Below are 17,737 nucleotides of genomic sequence, written 5' to 3'. Positions count from 1 at the left end.
CGTTTTAGCCATAGACAAAGCTTGGGATTCATAAGTGTTTGATTGAAGCGACATGTCTTCACATTTATATAGGTGATCTCCTATAAGAGTGTCCTACGATACCCTGTTATACCCTTTACGGTATAATATAGGAATCATCAAGAACTTTTGTTCATCCTTTACTCATTTCACATGTTGCACTTTTTGTCTCCTGGAATGAGTTGAAATAATTATTCTTAGGTGCCTCGAATCTTGTAGCTTAGTTGTTCCTTTTGAACCATGATCTTGGGATCTCCAGTCATCATAGTTGGATTACCACTACTCATTTTAAATGTTGAGTTTTAGACTCATTCCCCTAAACATGCAATATAATTGATCTCTTGGTAGGTCTAGTGGATCCGCACAATTTTCCATATTCAATGGAGATTTTACTACTAGAGATCTACTACTTTAATGGTATTAAGTCATTTCAAAACTTACAATTTTATACTAGTGCCCCTGTCATGATTTTTTATATACCATAATGTATCATATATGTTGGCATAATGGTTAACCCCCACATTAGAGGTTTGTGACCTTTCAATGTCTTATAGAGATTTTCATTTCTATCTCACTAGGACTTGTGGTTTACCGAGAGGATAATTTTTCTCATAATTTTCAAGATAAACCCAAAACTTATCAGCATAGCTTTTATCATCTCCTTAATGTTTAAGCCACCATTATTGAATCGAGGTGAATGTGATATAGTCAATTATTAGAATGTTGCTCTTCCTTGAGAAACATTCCTTAAGCAATATCCTACATTCTCTCCCTCAATCACCATAGATGATCTTGCTTAGTTGAATTTTCTAACAACATTTCTAGTATTTTATAAAACACTTCAAGGGCCTCAATCTTGTTTAAAAGCAAGTCTTCATAACTCCAATCTTCTGATTTCATCGAGTTAAAACTGTGGTTATCTAATCAAGATGATGATCACAATTACACTTGTCAAAAAAAAGTGCTCAATTTAGAAAGTATGCATCACTTGGTCTTTCAATTTCACTCAACTAGAGCTATGATCGTCCAATTAGAGTGTTGACCAAGATTGTATTACTTATAGAGAGATACTCGACTCAAGAAGCATGCATCCCTTGGTCTTCCAATCTCATCGAGCCAAAGTTGTGGTCATTTGATTGGAGTGCTGACTAAGATTGTATTACTCTTTGAGAGATATTCGACTCAAGAAGTATACATCTCATGGTCTTCCAATCTTATCGAGCCAAAGCTGTGGTTATCTGATTGGAATGCTTGACCAAGATTGTATTACTTTTCGAGAGATACTCGACTTAAGAAGTATACATCCCTTGGTCTTCCAACCTTATCAAGACATAGCTGTAATCGTTTAATTGGAGTGTTGACTATGATTGCATTTATTCTTCGTGAGACACTTGACTCAATTCTTAGTCACTTGCAACATATGTAATGCAATGCTTCTAACTCATCTATTTTGACCTCCATTTAGGTCTTATTGAGCTATTCTCAAGTCTAGCTTTTTACTAAGTAGGCTTGATCTTCTGTCTGAAGACCTTCATTAGTCCTCTTTTTTGGATAGTTTAAGCTAAGTGAGTGAAACTAGGCAGATGAAAAATCCTAGTGAGTGAAGCTAGACAGATGGAAATACATGGTGAGTGAAGCCAGGCACGTAAAGATCCAGGTGGATCAAGGTTGACCGGACACCTGGTGTTAGGAAGCCCAAGTAGGTCAAAGGATTGACCGGATACTTGGCACGAGGAAATCCAGATGGGTCAAGGGTGACTGGGCGTCTGGTGGAAGTTCAAGTGGGTCATAGAGGATCGGACACTTGGCACGAGACAGTAAGTCCAAGTGGGTCAAGGTTGACTGAACATTTGGCACAAGGGGAAAAGTCCAAGTGGGTCAAAGGATTGACCGGACACTTGGTGAAGAAGTCCCAGTAGGTCAAGGTTGACCGAATGCTAGGCACGAGGAGTTCCAACAGGTCACAGTTGGCCGAATGTTGGATTTGGGGACCCTTGAGCTTGACTTAAGTAAGTCAAGGGTGGTCAATCGATCAGTCGATCGATTGGATCAAAGCCCAATCGATCAGCCGATCGATTGGGAGAATGCTGCGATAAACAGCAGCCTAATTGATTGATCGATTGGAGGTGTTTATCGTGCAAACAGAAGTCTCCCCAATCAATCAGTCGATCGATTGAGATGGATTGGGGGTTGGAAATCACGTGTGACGCGAGAAAGCTAAATCGATCAATCGATCGATCCAGGCTTTTCCAGCAAAGAGCACAGAGGCGCTTTGAATCGATCAGCCGATCGATTCAAGCCTGTCCAATCGCTTGGGAAACGACCATTGCGCAGGATGCAGATTTTAGACGGACGAGATCATTGGGATCTGACATGGCAATCGATTGGGAGGAGCCCCAATCGATTGGAAGCCCTAAAAGTGCAGATATAAATGCGACAAAACGTTCAAACGCGACAATCCTTCTTCCCGATCTTCACTTGATCTTCTCTGACACTTCTCGCCAGTTCTTGGAAGCTTTTGGGGATAAGTGCTCGTGCACTTCTAAGGTTCAAGAGGTAACTACAAATAACAAGTGAGTAAGAAGAGAGTTTTTCATTTGTATTCATTGTACTTTTCTTCTTTTGTTGAGTTGTTGTATGTGTGTGTGTTGTATGAGGTTTGTCCACCTCCGACAGTTACTAAGAAGGAGAGTTTTATTAGTGGAGTAAGTGTCGTGTATGAATCCTTGGATTAGTCACCTCTTCTTGAGATGAATACCAGGTAAATCCTCTTGTTAGCATTGTGAGTATTTGCTTCGAATTCTTTTCCGCTACAGATCATCACGAAGCATCAAGACAACGAATACGACGAACTATTCATCTCTCCTCTAGTTATAAATCGACCATAACAGTTCTAACATAATTTAGCTCTTCTATATTACTTGTAAGACAAATTGGTGAGAATACTGGAGCAAACACAATAGTCTTTTACCCACTAGAGTAAACGTCTCCTGTCTCATGATTTATGTGGCAAAAAGACGATTCGCTCGCCCCTAGTGTCCCCTAGTGCAAATGGTCAAGACATAGGGGAGGTTATACTCGGTCACGCCGAGTTTCGATCCCAAAACCTTATATGATAACATCCCATGCCTTAACTATCGCACCGCCACGAGGAAACCCTGTCTCATGATTTATGCTCTTTTAGACAGTATGAAATCGCCTTTCAAAACCGCTAATGTGGCGTCCCCTTTAAAGAAAAAGCTTTGCTAGAAGAAGACACTTGTGCATGCGTGCAAGCGACCTCATAACCAGAACAAAGAGAAAAATCGAGGCATCCAGCAGTATGTACAGTGACAGAATTGCCACAAAGCAGTTGGTGATGTGCCACTCGGCACAAGTAAATTGTGAAACCCCATTTCACACACTTTGAACTTAAGAACAAAATAATTTAACATATATCAATCATTTTAATTAGTAGGTGAAATCAGATTTCAACTTTTAAAAGTTTATTGTACTTTACTCCTCATGCTTTCATACAATCACAATAAAATTTAAAAATAAAAAGAGAAAAAAATATATATGCAAATTTTAGATTAATCGGAAAAGGTTAGTGCATATCATATCATGTATGTGCCCTACGCAAGTACACAGCTGAGGTATATATTTTTCAGTTTATTTATTTATTTATTATTATTTTGATTCCTGAAAATTGACTACTAAAATAATTGATTTTTTTCTAGCATAATCAAAAATTTAATTGGACTAGGAATAATATTAGATTCTTAGCTATATGCTGACAGTACACCTACTTTCACTCTTCAATCTATAAATTAAAATAAAAGTCTTGGAAATAAACATTCTATTCTAATTCTCTTTGTTAGAAATTTGTAAGTGACAAATGGTTGCTACAGCTGTAAAATATACTAAAAATTTATAATTCTTTTTTTAAAACCGTTTTTATTATTTTTTTCAATTTTGCTATATATCCTCAAAAGTATACTATTAATTTATCCTCTCTAAATTTATAACCATTAAAAAAAGAATAAACTTTTTACTGAGGAGGGGGTTGTTTACTTTGGGAAAATATTGGCTTGGAAAACGCTTATTGTTTCTAATGTTTAGCTTTGCATAATGAAATCATAATTAATGAATTCTTTTTATCAATGAAAAATGTGAGCATTGTGAAAATTAATTTTTTAGTTAGTAAAAATATATTATATTTGTTTCACCATTTGCAACTCTGCCACACAAATAATCATTTTAACTCGCCTTATAGCTCACATTTAAACTTCTAAAATTATTTAAAAACTTGTGATGTATAAATAGATCATCTAAAATTTTGTCACCCTAACTAAAAGATCTAATCATGCAGGCTATCTTTATCGTTACTCGTGATAATTTTCATCACCCTAAACCATCATTTATGATAGCCCAATAAGTATGAAAACAAAAGCCCGCCCTATGGTCATGGCGTTTATTCTGTTATTTTTAAAAATATATATATTCTTTTTCGCTCTTTGAAAATTTTCTTTTTATCCTTAAAAAAATTGCTTCTAAATTTCAACCTCTTCATTTTATTAATTATTTTATTTTAATAAATAATAAACTCTAAGAGTATGTCATAATTCACCACTTGTTTCATCAAATAAAATAAAATTTTGATGTTAGTTGTTAAAGGTGAAAATGTAGGAATTTTAAAACTTCTAAAATGCATTTTCAACAATTCTAAACTCTAAAAAGCATTTTGAATGTAACAAAGTTCAAATGGTGATATATATATATATATATATATATGATATCCAGGACAACATAACTGTGCACATTGCACAACATATCAACTGTTTTACATTTTTTTTTCTTCTTAATTATTATTTTTTAAAATTTTGAATTAAAAAAATAATTAAAATATTTTAAAAAATTTTATTTTTAAGGTTCATGCTAATTGAGTTATAATTTATAAACTATTTTTTTTAAAAAAAAAATATCTCAAGAATTCATACTTCCTAATTGGATTATAATATTTAGTAAAAAAATTAAAAATAAAATAAATTTAAATATTTATGAAATATTATAATATATTTGAGATATATTCATGAATTAGGAGTTTATATATGAAAATATTAATTTTTTAAAATTCAAAATCTAAAAAAATAATAAATATCATCTATTATTTTTTATTATTATTTTTTAATTTTGAATTAAAAAATTGACTAAAATATTTTTTTAAAATTTTATTTTAAGATTAATGCTTCCTTATAATTTTTAAATTATTTTTTTTATTTTACCTTTAGTATTCAGGTTTCCTCATTAAAATCATCTATTAATGCTTCCTTATCCGATTACCTGGACATCTCTACAAGACCTGACCTGTACTTCAACTATTTCCACGTATTACTTACTTTTAAGCTCTATATAACTTTCAAATTAATTAGCCATAAAAAAACCAAAACAACTTGTAAAGCATCAGACATTAACAGGGAAGTAGCTGACATAACCTCCTGCTGATACCTTACTGTTCTCAGTTGTTGCAGGCGCCAAGACATCCTACGCATAAGAGGACGACAAAAAGCCATACAAAACTTTCAACAAGTTGTATTGCGATAAGAACGAAAGGGTGCATTGGTTTCCCATCTTTCAAGATTCAACCATGGGTTCCGGTTCAGTCAAATCAGGAAGGCTAGCGCGTAATCGGCTCGAATGACCAACAGAGTTGAAGAGAATGTCCTTGATAACCTAAATGGAAGGATGAGCAAAACAGTTACAATAAGTAGTTCAATGCCAGACAAAGTAAGTACTGGAAACTTGGTTTAGATTGTTGTTACCTGAGACATGAGACCGTGCACCTGTTCCACGGTAATTTTGGAGCTATCGCGTGTTATCTTGGTCAGTTGAGATTCCTCAGGCTGCAATTGCAAAAATTTGTAAAAGTCACATTCAAGTTAGCATACAAGAAGTTCTAGTAGCAAATTGTGCATAAATTTGTGAAAGACACATCCAAGTTACAATACTATGTACGGTTACTTCTAAGTTCTAGTAGGAAATTGTGCATGAATTCATAAAAGTCAGAATCAAGGGTATGATATCCAATGAACGTATTTAAAACGTACATAAAGGATGTGCCTAGCAAATAAAAAATGAAAAAGAAACCTCTTTCTTTCGTTGTGAAGGCAAAAGAAAGGATCCAAATCGTGTATGAGCCAGTTGATTTTCAGCTTGCTCCAGCTTTTCCACTGCAATCACGATCTAGATCAGATCTCTGTAAGAGTATACTAAACAGAGAATACTTACTGCAATATTATAGAAGAAAATGGCACAGGAGATCAACACACATATAGGAGAATTTATGTAGTAGTTAAAATACACAAATCATAGAGTAAAATTTACCCAAATCTGAAATTTGACCGGCAACATAGTCTCGATTTCCAAGTAGAGGAGAAGACGACAGTGTGTTGACCCAATACTTGTTCCAGAGTAGATCCAGGAGGTGTGAATCCAAGGAAGACTTGAAATAAGTTATGTCTAATGCATAATACTGCACCAAAGTGGAGGATACATATAAGTGCATAAGCGTGTAGGTGCCCAAGACAAAGGAAAGTGTGCTTCAAAACTTTGTACCTGTTTACAGTGAACCCCGAAATCCTCAATCTTGTTAAGTGGGATGGTTTGGTATTCAGACACAGGTTCATCGGGTGGTTTGTATCCTCGAGGATATGTCCTAAATGCACCAATCTCCACTTTTCCAGCTGAGACAGTCCTTGTAGGATCAACTACAACAGCTAAGAAAGGCTCCTGAAATTGCTGATTATCCATCTGCGTCGACACATCAATGCCTGATAACCAGCAACCATAGCCAGGGTGGGAGTGATACCAGCCCACTACATTTTCCAACCGTCCAGCCTATTTGTTTTCCATACAAGAGAACTTAAACTAATATGAAAGACAAATATTACTAAAAACATGGCATTGTGCATAGTGTGACATACAAAGTTACAGCGATATAAGAAAAGTGAGCATACACCTCATGACCATCAGCATAATAAAGAACTTATAGATTTATTACATGGAAAGTTCAATTATATGCTAAGCAGTTACTAAGAGCATATTTGTGTAACGATAAGTTATCACTTACAAACCAACATGTTTAGATCGACTAAATAAGGAGAGAGCTTGAAGTTTATTTCTTCTGTTAGTAACAAGGAATATTTTTAAGTGGTTTGGGAAAGAGCTGTATAGTATGCAATGTGCAGTATAGTACAGTATAAGGTCATGTCAATAATTATGGATTTTAAATAACCCCCGCTTGGTTTTAGTAAGAACCATCGTAACCTTATAAAAGGCAGGATTTGAAGCTGACTGTATAGCGATTGCATATGACAATGTACAATTAAAATATCTTATTTGGTTAATCAAAACCAATTTAAACAGAACACAAAAAACACTCTCATAAAATCAAGGGTGATAACTCCAAGAACATGAAAAATTAAAGACAAGTCCATTCGCCCACATTTTAAATTCATTGACCTTCTAAAATACGAGTTATCCACATAAAACATGTCATATACTTGAACAAACCAAGGAATTAACTTTCGTATAACAGATAACAGAGAACAAATAACAAGAAGAAACTTGAGATGCACTTTGCAAGTACTTGTCTTTAATTTTAAATGAATTAAGAACAATGACTAAGAAAATTCATTCTACATTCACACGAAAAAAGAAAGAAAATGCTAGGTAGGAATGAATGTTATCGGGGGGACGGAAAAGGGGACACCTCACCTGCTTGTTGGTCTGCGAGTACTCCACCATGTACTCGTTTGCGTCAGCCTGGGCATTGACGCGGGTCTCCGTGCCCTCCACTGGAAGCGCAAAGGCATCCATGACGACGAAGGTATCGCCTTCGGTCTTCCCCTGCATCAAGCCCATGACCTCGATGGTTCCGCCTGAGCGGGCGTGCACTACCATCTTCAGCAGCGCTAGTGCCGAGATCTTCACGCGACGGAAGTAGTTGGGATCTTGCGCCCATGGTTTCTCCTGCTGGAACTTGACCTGCGCCGCCTCATCGTAGAAGTAGATCGCGTCCGCATCAGCGCCGGCTGCCCCGGAACTGCCATCCACCGCCACGATGTTGTTCTCCAGCTCCCATGTCTGTCTCGCCAACGCCGAAGACGACGACGAGTCCATGGCTTCTAGTTCTAGGGTTCGTCAATCTGGGATCGACCCAAGCTGCCATGAATGAAGCCGCCTTATTTAAATGGTAGAAGCCATAATTTCGGCCCGGTTACTTTTTTAGAAGGCCCACTTAATTGGGCCCATCAAATACCCATGATTCTTCGCTTCATAATTTAGTAGTAATTAAGTTGAATTTACTCTCTCATTTTAGATCATTATTTTACTTGTATCAAACTAACCACATAATCAAGACAACAATCAATACCACTAAATAAAATATACCACTACAGTTCATTCACAAGTATATATAACCATTTGAATTCGAATCATTCACGAGTGACAAGAGAAGAAACCCATTTAGAGGTAGATATCTCGAAAGAACCATTATAGGTCAGTTCTTCAATCATCTCCTCGATGTACTGATCATCCACTATTTGCTTGTGCTTGCCTTTCTCATCTTTCCCTGATCTATCGCCATCACCTTGTAATGACGATGGCAAGCAACATTTCTCCAACTTCGCCATGAGCCCGGGTGAAAGCGTGAAGGTTGAGGTCCATGAGTTTTGATCAAGGGGGAAGTTGGTTCGGGCTCTTGGTCCACACATGAGCCGAGCCGCTTCATCGTAAGCTCGCGCCGCATCCTCCGCTGTCTCATATGTGCCCAACCATATCCTTGTCTTTCTAACCATTCAAATGTGATAATATATTTAATATGATTATAATCTAATCAAGAACAACATCTTGGAACGGAATTAAATCTGATCTAACTTTCACTGAACATACTATTTATAAAAAATAAAAATAATAAAAAAGTGAGGAAATTTACAGAGTGGGGTGCCTGATCTCAGAGACCCATGAACCCCAATGCCTTTGCCTCACTCCTCTAAATCTTTGAAACTTTGGCATCTCCAAAATCAACTAAGGAATTAAATGAAGAAGAAAGGGTAGGCAAGAACAAGTCTTCGAGGTATGCAAATTAATGATCAACACTTTTGCTAGCTATAGTTTGTAGTATTGAATTAGAAGTCCTTGTTATCTATATTTATAATGCCAACCAAGGGACATCTTTGTTCCTTTGTTTCTTGTGCCCACTAAGCTCCAAATCTAACACCTAACATCACATTGCTCTCTAATTAAGATATCGAGTTTTGATATTGCTTCTTCCATGGCCTAGATGTGGCCAATAACCACATCAATATCTTTTGCCCTCCAATCAATTTTTCATCCACTCGTATCAAATTGATCCTACTTGTAATATGGCTATTGTTCTTTGATAGACTTCTTACAATGATATGTAAGAAGTTGGTCATTTTCCTGTACCATGAAGATACCAAGAAAAGTATAAAACACAGAGAGTGTGTGTGTGTACAACTATTGTTCAAAGGTATTTTTCTTGTTAGTCATTGATAAACCAACTTCATTGATAAAACTAGACAACTAGACCGAATTATAATAGTATATGGTGATATAATTAACCAATTTTCATGACAAAAAGTTTGATAAACAAATTAGGACCCATGTGTTGGCTTCCTCCTCTCATTCTTTTATGCTTGTTTCAAAAAATTCACAGGCTATGTAGATATGACAACACATATAACAGGACGTCACAAATGTTTGTATTGGAGGAAGGGAAACATGAGAAGATGAGGCACTTAACGTTTTCATATGAGGTGTTGTAGGGTTGTCGGGTTCTTGTGAAGGACCACAGATGGAATGCCCTACAATTTAAGGCATTTAAACACAATCTTTTGTTGGTTAGTTGGCTAAATTGGAAGGAGACTTCTTCCTGTGTCTCTTTGGATTTTATTATTTTTTAGGTTGAACTAGTGTTTGAGGAAGAAGCAAGTGAGCATGGCACATGGAAGCATTAGGAGAGCACATGAAAGGATTTGGCTGTTCCAAGGGATTGGTTGAGGGGATTGGGACCCAAGGGATGTGGCATTTAGTGAGTGAGTTAGGGCACTACATGTGATGAGTTTAGGGGCATGTGCGTTATGAATTAATTATATAAGCATGTTGATTGAACGTTTTTGGTGGGTGACGAAAGGAATCATAGAGTTACAAGTGATCCAAACTTATCCAAAAAAAAAAAAGGACTTCCAACTTGGCCATATATAGAATATTAGTACCTTTAATTTTCTTGTGCAAATTCAAGAGAGAGTTGGATGTATAAACTAGAGTGTAATTTTTGAAGGTTAATTTAAAAGTATATAGAGTTGTGATCTATCCAATTTTTTTTCATTCGATTGGTGATCATGAGAAGAATAAAACGAGCTCCTATATATCACCAAGATGACCTAACTTGTGGAAGTCATGTTTATATGATAGGTCAAAGAGTCGATATAAAATAATATTAATCTTTTATTAACCTGAGCTTCTGATTGTTTGTATCAATAGTAATTGATTAAGATTTTAGATCTCAAAGAGGGCTTCATGTGAGAGATAGCAAAATCCCAATTTATAGACATTGTGTACCACCAAAATGATGAGTTTATAAGCTTAATTGAGAGAATTTATTATCAATTTAGATTTAAAACATTTTGGCTTTGAGTTTGACAAACTAATTGATCAACTTATTATTTTTACATAGGCAACTAAATGTTTAGCTAAAGGTGCTAAGAAATAAACTATAAATGTAATAATTAACCACCTCATGTTTAATTTGCTAGCTGGTGGATTTATTAGCTTCATCCATCCATGAATAATTAGTAAGCACAGTATTAATTTAGTTTAATCTCAATGGCAGAACAAACATAATCAAGAAAAAAACTTATCCATCAATGTTGTAGGTCCTCTTTTCAAACCATGAATCTTTGTAAGAATGCCAGAAGAAAAAGAAAGAAAGAAAGAAGGACAAGAACTAGAATTGTTATGTATGGTTTCATGTGGTGTTCAAATTTAGACCCTGCATAAGCCAAGGGGGGCTCTTGAGCCTTTTCCTGTCCAAACCAGAAGAAGAAGAAGATGAAGAAGAAGAAGAAGAATTCGCTTGTTCTTTTGTGTGATGGCCACCACATCCTACGCTAAGTGTCAACTCAACTTCACTTTCATCTCCAGGCCACATTTCATTGATCTTCTGCCTGGCGCCCTTCTCCCCTTTGGAAGTGAACTCCTCGGCTGGCCGACCGAGATTGAAGCCCTTGCCACGCGCAACATTCAATTGGTCGCCAGGACAAATGCTTAGCAAGTTGGCATTAATGAAATGAGAAGAAGAATGACTCGTTTCTGAAGTTGAAGCAGCACTGCTAAAGTTTCTAGTCCTTGTGTGACCGAGCCTGGTCTTACCCAACTCGGTCATCAGCATCTTTTGAACTCGGTAAAGGCGGTGGAGTTCATGCACCTACGGGCAGACATTGGTTAGCTTGGTGACTCAAGATTTCGATCGGAAAGCGGGCACGGTTAGTTCTTCTACGGGCAACGTTACCTGCTGCCGGAAGATCTCTTCATGCCTCAGCATTGTGTTCCTTAAGGAGTCGTCCTTGCCATGGCATTCTAGGAGTCTCTCCATTATATTGGAGCCTTTTCACTTTTGTAGTTACTACATTACTGTTATTCTTTCTCAAGGTGTTGAAAAGTTTGTTTATTTGGTGAAGCTTTGAGCCCATTCCTGAATAAAAGGATGAAAAAAATGATCTTGAGTACCTAAGAAATCATATATCATTCCTGAACCAAACAACTTGATGTATAACAAGTAAAATGATAAAGATAAATAGTTTTAAAAATTATTATTAAGAATGAGGAATCATATTGAGTTTCAAATCTTACTGAATTCTTTGCGCAAGCAAGCATGGAAATGTTGTCAAAATGAGAGCAAAAGTTTTCTAAAAACAAAAAAAAAATATATATATATATATAATAAACAAAGTACAGTGTGAGAAATCCACAAGGGATGATCAAAACCCAGCATGAAATAATGAAATCAAGAGTTTCCTGAAAACAAAAACACAAATAATTAGTAAGATTACATGAACAATATACTTCAAATCTCACAGACCAGAAGTTAATTTTCTGAAAACAAAAACCATAAACAAATAAGCAAAGCAAACTGAGAGAGAGATCCAAAAAAGGAGATAGGATTAAAACTCAAAAATGATTTCGAAAAACACTTCCAAATGAATCTCAGTGAATTCTTCATTACCTGATCCCAGAGGATATGCATCTTCATCATCTTCCTTTCTCTCTTTCTCCAAACAACGGACCAATCATTTGCATGATTCCTCTCAGTTGGTGTCCTATTACAGAATCTAGAGAGAGAGAGAGAATTGCATATAATTTACAGTGAGTTAGGCGTACATGCTTATCTAATCAAGAACATCAATTAGAATACTAGAGTTGTCCTCTTGAAGTACGACACAGTGACTACTGAGTTGGGCTAAAAGCCTATGCATCATGACTTAATTTATGTGGAGGAAGTGGAGGTGATTAAATAACTAGTAGATGGATAATAAGATCAAAAGAAATAAATAAATCAGACTGTGAATAAGCTATTGAAGTCTTCTTTTAAAAAAAAGAAAGAAAAATTGAGTTTAGTTGAATGAGGAGGAAAAAATGATGAGTTTACAACCTTTTTTCCTAAAAAAACAAGTATGGGAGACATGATTGACCCACCATGAGGAGATGTGCCACCATGTGAAATTAAGTTTAGATGTTGGCCACTACTTTGGATAAAGACATACTAACTTTCTCATATTTTTATTACTATAACAATACTTATGCTCTTTAGTTCATTTTGTCTACTAGTGGAAGGGACCCATGTTACTTGGAGACAAAGGATGAGTATTCAAGAGCTAGGAAGGTTGGAAATGTCACTCCCACGAACTTTTTACCATGTTTATGTGACAAATATATGTTATTATTCCATCTTGTTAAAACCAAGTGTACCAAATAAAATATTTTTGACTAAAGGTAATTAATTAGGTTTGGATGGCAATATGGTAGTCAAAGGTGGAATCCACCACCCAACGGTTCCACACGGTCAGCCCTTGGTCCCACACGGTCGACCCCACAACCATTTATGTGAAGGTAAATCAGGAAGCTATAGTTGATCAATACAGAGGAGGTTTTTTTTTCCTCGGTTTTGCCAAGATTCAAACCCTTGTTCTATAATAGTAACTCTGCCTTGTACTAACCAGCTCAACCCTACATCGGGAGTAGTTTGGATGCAATACGACACTTAATTATATACGTAGTCATATGACTAGAAATCTAGTTCATTAAGAAATGATGGAATTAGTTTAGAGTTCAACTCGATGCAATGTTGTGCAACTATTTTTGGGTTTGAGTAAAAGTGACGTGGCTTAGCTTACCTTTACTCGGTGTGAAAGAATGCAAGGACCATGCTAAGAAGCACCTTCTTTATGTCTTCTTAGGTTAGGCGTTGTCTCTCTTTATTGGTGCTAAAAAACGTAAGAGTGAAAAGGGAGGGATAATAAAAAATTTAATTACAGAAGCTATGAGAAGGCATTAATTCCTCAATGTCCGTTTAATAATTGAAATGCACCTTTGATCGAGATGGGTTTATTATAGATAATTAATTGGCATTTATATTTTAAAAATATATAATGAGTTTAATAGCTCTTATTTTGAAGGAAAAAATATAAAAGATGAATATTTCTATACACCAGGCAATTTTCATTTCGGGATAGTCTTTATTAAAAGTGCTATTCTAAGATATTGAAACTATCCATATTTATTGAAAAATCTCTCTCAATTACTACTGTACTAACCAATTTGTTGGTGTAGCATAAATTTATTTTGATGCAAAAGGAAAAAAATATTGTCCAAAAAAGAATATTTTAGTGCAATAGGATTTATTATTCCAGACTATACACATCCGAATAGGGAGCCCAAATTCAATATTCCCAAAATGTTAAGGGCCTATTTGATCAATTTTTCACAAAATAATTTATGAGGAAAAATAAAACAAACTTGAAAGTAAATTAAAGGAGACAAAATGAAATTATAGTTCTCTTATAAAATAGGCAGGTTGGTGAAATTCTGGGAAAATTTCAGCCGATCGCTGTTGGCAGTTGTGATGGACGTGGACATGGCAAAGGCATTCTCCGCCACGGCGGCAGGCGCCGGAGGGGAACATCACAGCCGCACAACGAAATAGTTGATGGTGGAGAGAAGGTCCACTTTTTTATGTGACTAAGGGAACAAGAACGATCAGTAATCAGATTGATGCTCTAACTAGTCCAACGGGTATACATTTTTTATTTATCAAAATTTTATTAAACTCAATGAACATATATCTATATATATATTCAAAATTATATTCATAAAACTTAAAAAAGAACAACTTACCAACTAAGTCGGTATATGTTATCTGTTTATACTCGACAACATTTAACATCTGAATAAAATTAAAATAGTTAGAAAAACAAAATGATAAACTCAGTTACTTCATTAATTAGCCTTGGATGATTAGTCCCATGTAATTTTTCCATCGGTCATCATGATAAATCAAAAAGGACTTGTAGCGAGCGGCTTAACATCATGTAATTTGGTTTTCATTATAAAATTAAAATCCTACTTACCATCATCTAACGTGGACCTATGTACACTATAGACAAAGCCAACAGGAATGTTAGAGAGGGAACCAGGGAGGGAATTCCTAGCATATGAAAAACTACGCTCGAGTCAGAATAGTAGTCGAGCGAAAAATAAAGAAGAAGATGAAAAATAGAACAGTAGTGTCGATGCGTAGACGTACGTGCACGTGAGTCTATGTACGTAAGCATCTCTGGCCAACGGAGAGACCCCCTTTTTATACCGTCTCTCATAACTTTTGCATTAATGAGACATCAGAGAATATCAGGTATCAGAATATGTTGGATAGTGGAGGATGTACTACAACCTTTTTATAGGCAGAGGAAGACTTCATTTTGTATATAAGAGAGTAATAGAATATTCTTTTATAGGCTGTTACAATTCTCTTACAATGTTGTCTCTTAAAGAGACTTCTTCGATCGGCCTGGAGCCAACCAGGTTCAAGCTGAGAACCATGCCTATGTGAAGAGCAGGGAGCCGAGCCCCATAGGTTTGACTGACTATGTGGCTAAGCTAATGTAGACTAGGAGTCGCACCCCGGAGAAATGAGGAACTAAGTTTGGAGGTCAGACCGGCTCTAGGACCAGGCAGATGTAGGCTGAGAGACTAGCACAAGAGTAGTGGGGAGTTAAGCCCTGTATATCTGACCGACTTCAAGGCCCGACCAGCTGTATGTTGAGAGACTTATACAGGAGAAGTGGGGAGCTAAGTCCCGTATACCGGGCCGGCTCTAGGGCTCGACTGGTTGTATGCTGAGAGACTTATACAGGAGAAGTGAGGAGCAAAGCCTTGTATGTCCAATCGACTGCATGCTGAGAGACTTGCAAAGGAGAGGGAGTTCATCCAGATATGTATATCATGATTTTGACTACCACCTCACATTAATTTTGACTGTCATATCAACTTAACTTTTGACCCTATTTTATTTTTGGAGCCACTCACAATAGGTCGTATTATGAATGATAAGAACAATTTGTTTTTTTATTAGGTGTACAGTGAAAAATTTATAGGAGTGTAAATTCATATTAATCTGACATTTTCTGATACAATAAGACCTATTAATTTTCACGTGTTGTACTCTTGATGTTTTGATATTTATATTTTATTTATACCAGCGAGATAGTTGGTGGATGATATCTTACGTGATATGATACAACTAAAATCTATATTTTTAATTTATTTCATTTGTATATCATAACTCTTTTCTCTCTTTATTTTTAATTTATCTCATCTGTATGTCATAACTCTTTTCTCTCTCTTTTAATTGCATGCAAGATAATGCTACTTTATAAATATCCAATACTAAAATAGTGCTGCCACCACTAAACTAGCACTATCCATCTTGATGTTGGTTTGTAGAAACCAACACAAAGATGATGCTGGTGTTTAAAGACCAACTACAAGGTTGGAACTAGTTTACAGACCAGCTATAACGTTGGAGCTGGTTTACATACCAACTCCAACATATTAGTCTTTAAGACCAACATCAAGTGGTGTTAGTTTATAGAAATCAGTACTTGATTCGTAAACCAACACCAAGTGGTGTTGGTTTATAGAAATTATCATTAAAGTAGATGGTGCTAGTTTGATAGTGTCAGCACTAAAGTGGTGCTAGTTTGAAGAAACCAACACCGCCTTGGTGCTAATGCAGGTTTGTAAAAATCAGTACCAAGGTGGTGCTACCACCACCAAACTAGCACCGTCTGCCTTTCTATTGCTTTGTAAAAATCAATATCAAAGTGGTGCTGACACTACCAAACTAGCACTATCCACCTTGGTGCTTGTTTGTAAAATCAACATCATCTTGGTGCTAGTTTCTACAAACCAACACCAAAGTGGTGCTGATCTTTAAAGACCAGCACTAGCACCAAGATGGTGTTGATTTGTAGAAACCAATACTTGGTTTGTAAACTAGTACCAAGGTGGTACTGATTTATATGTGTTGATTTTTACAAATCAACATCATCTTATATGCAATCAAAGGAGATATAAGAGAGTTATTACAGGTTGATAAGAAAGATTAAAAAAATAAAATTTGATTGCGTTAGATCGTTCACGTTGATGATATCCACCCAGGGAGGGGGCGGTGTTGGTGATCGCCCCCCCCCCCCTTGTCGGTGGTGGAACCCCTAATATTATGGGGTTCCACCGGCTGAGATGGAAGATATCATCCCTTGTTCCGCGTAAAAATTGGTCATGCTCAGTTCAGATGGTGATCATCCCCCTCCATGCTTTAATTCCTGGATCCGCCACTATGTCCACCGCAACTCACATAAAGATTTGCAGACTATTATATTTCAGTTAGGTGGAAGAATATTTAACAATCCCAATAAACTTTCCTTGTTCTTTATATTTCCTCTTAAAGTAAATCCATTATCTTAATGACCCTTCTAGTATTAGTCCCACATATATGAAAAGAGTTAAATATATGTACACATACATTAAATATACGGTAAGATAAATTTTAGATCGTTAGTTCCTATGAATTGATCTATGACTATTACACCTGAAATATTATACGTCTACACCTTGGGAGACTTTATTTCCTCTTAAAGATATTATATATGAAGATGATTTCTTATATGATCATGTGAAAAATTCTCTCTTGGCAAACGAATCTTTAAGTGAATTTATATAATTTTTTTTAAATACTTTTGCATTATATTAAGTATCATTATTATTGAATGTGGTCCCACACATTAGTGCCCCTCACCAGGGGCGGAACCAGAAAAAAAAATTCAGGGGGGCTGAATTGTATAGATATTTTTTTTACAACTAAATAAAAATATGTAATAATTAAAGTTTTACATCAACTCTTACATAATATACGATACTGCAGAAACTATACAGATGAAGTCTGAAATCTAACGGACAAAGGAGTTAAGCTCTAGACTCTAGTCTATTCATTTTCACTACGTTGATCCCTCCAAGGCTCCAACTCTTGCATAATATACGTTGCTGCAGAAACTGCAGCCCAATAAACATGAACGTCACTCACATAAATCGTAATATGCATGGA

The 17,737-nt window shown here is 36.0% G+C and overlaps 3 protein-coding genes across 3 annotated transcripts; all 3 read right to left on the bottom strand.

The window, feature by feature from the left end:
• Positions 1-5,392: 5,392 nt before the first annotated feature.
• On the bottom strand, positions 5,393-8,237 carry LOC121998199 (COP9 signalosome complex subunit 5-like). Its single transcript, XM_042552993.1, has 6 exons — positions 7,774-8,237; positions 6,613-6,894; positions 6,382-6,529; positions 6,145-6,227; positions 5,820-5,900; positions 5,393-5,730 (listed from the first exon to the last, which is right to left on the bottom strand). Exons 1-6 carry the CDS (start codon positions 8,176-8,178, stop codon positions 5,632-5,634), a joined length of 1,098 nt encoding a protein of 365 aa, XP_042408927.1. The 5' UTR covers positions 8,179-8,237; the 3' UTR covers positions 5,393-5,631.
• A 28-nt stretch (positions 8,238-8,265) lies between these two features.
• Positions 8,266-9,175, bottom strand: LOC121998200 (ethylene-responsive transcription factor ERF003-like). The gene is made up of 2 exons (XM_042552994.1): positions 8,993-9,175; positions 8,266-8,847 (listed from the first exon to the last, which is right to left on the bottom strand). The coding sequence occupies exons 1-2, from the start codon at positions 9,070-9,072 to the stop codon at positions 8,493-8,495; spliced, it is 435 nt and encodes a 144-aa protein (XP_042408928.1). The 5' UTR covers positions 9,073-9,175; the 3' UTR covers positions 8,266-8,492.
• Positions 9,176-10,908: 1,733 nt separating this feature from the next.
• Positions 10,909-12,583, bottom strand: LOC121994435. Its single transcript, XM_042548472.1, has 3 exons — positions 12,305-12,583; positions 11,591-11,773; positions 10,909-11,506 (listed from the first exon to the last, which is right to left on the bottom strand). The coding sequence occupies exons 2-3, from the start codon at positions 11,672-11,674 to the stop codon at positions 11,048-11,050; spliced, it is 543 nt and encodes a 180-aa protein (XP_042404406.1). The 5' UTR covers positions 11,675-11,773; positions 12,305-12,583; the 3' UTR covers positions 10,909-11,047.
• Between the last annotated feature and the right edge of the window lie 5,154 nt (positions 12,584-17,737).

The sequence above is a fragment of the Zingiber officinale genome, chromosome 6A, assembly GCF_018446385.1.
Source record: "Zingiber officinale cultivar Zhangliang chromosome 6A, Zo_v1.1, whole genome shotgun sequence".
NCBI classification, from domain to species: domain Eukaryota; kingdom Viridiplantae; phylum Streptophyta; class Magnoliopsida; order Zingiberales; family Zingiberaceae; genus Zingiber; species Zingiber officinale.
The sequence above is the reverse complement of the archived record's forward strand: the minus strand, read 5'-3'. Positions and strand labels throughout refer to the sequence as shown.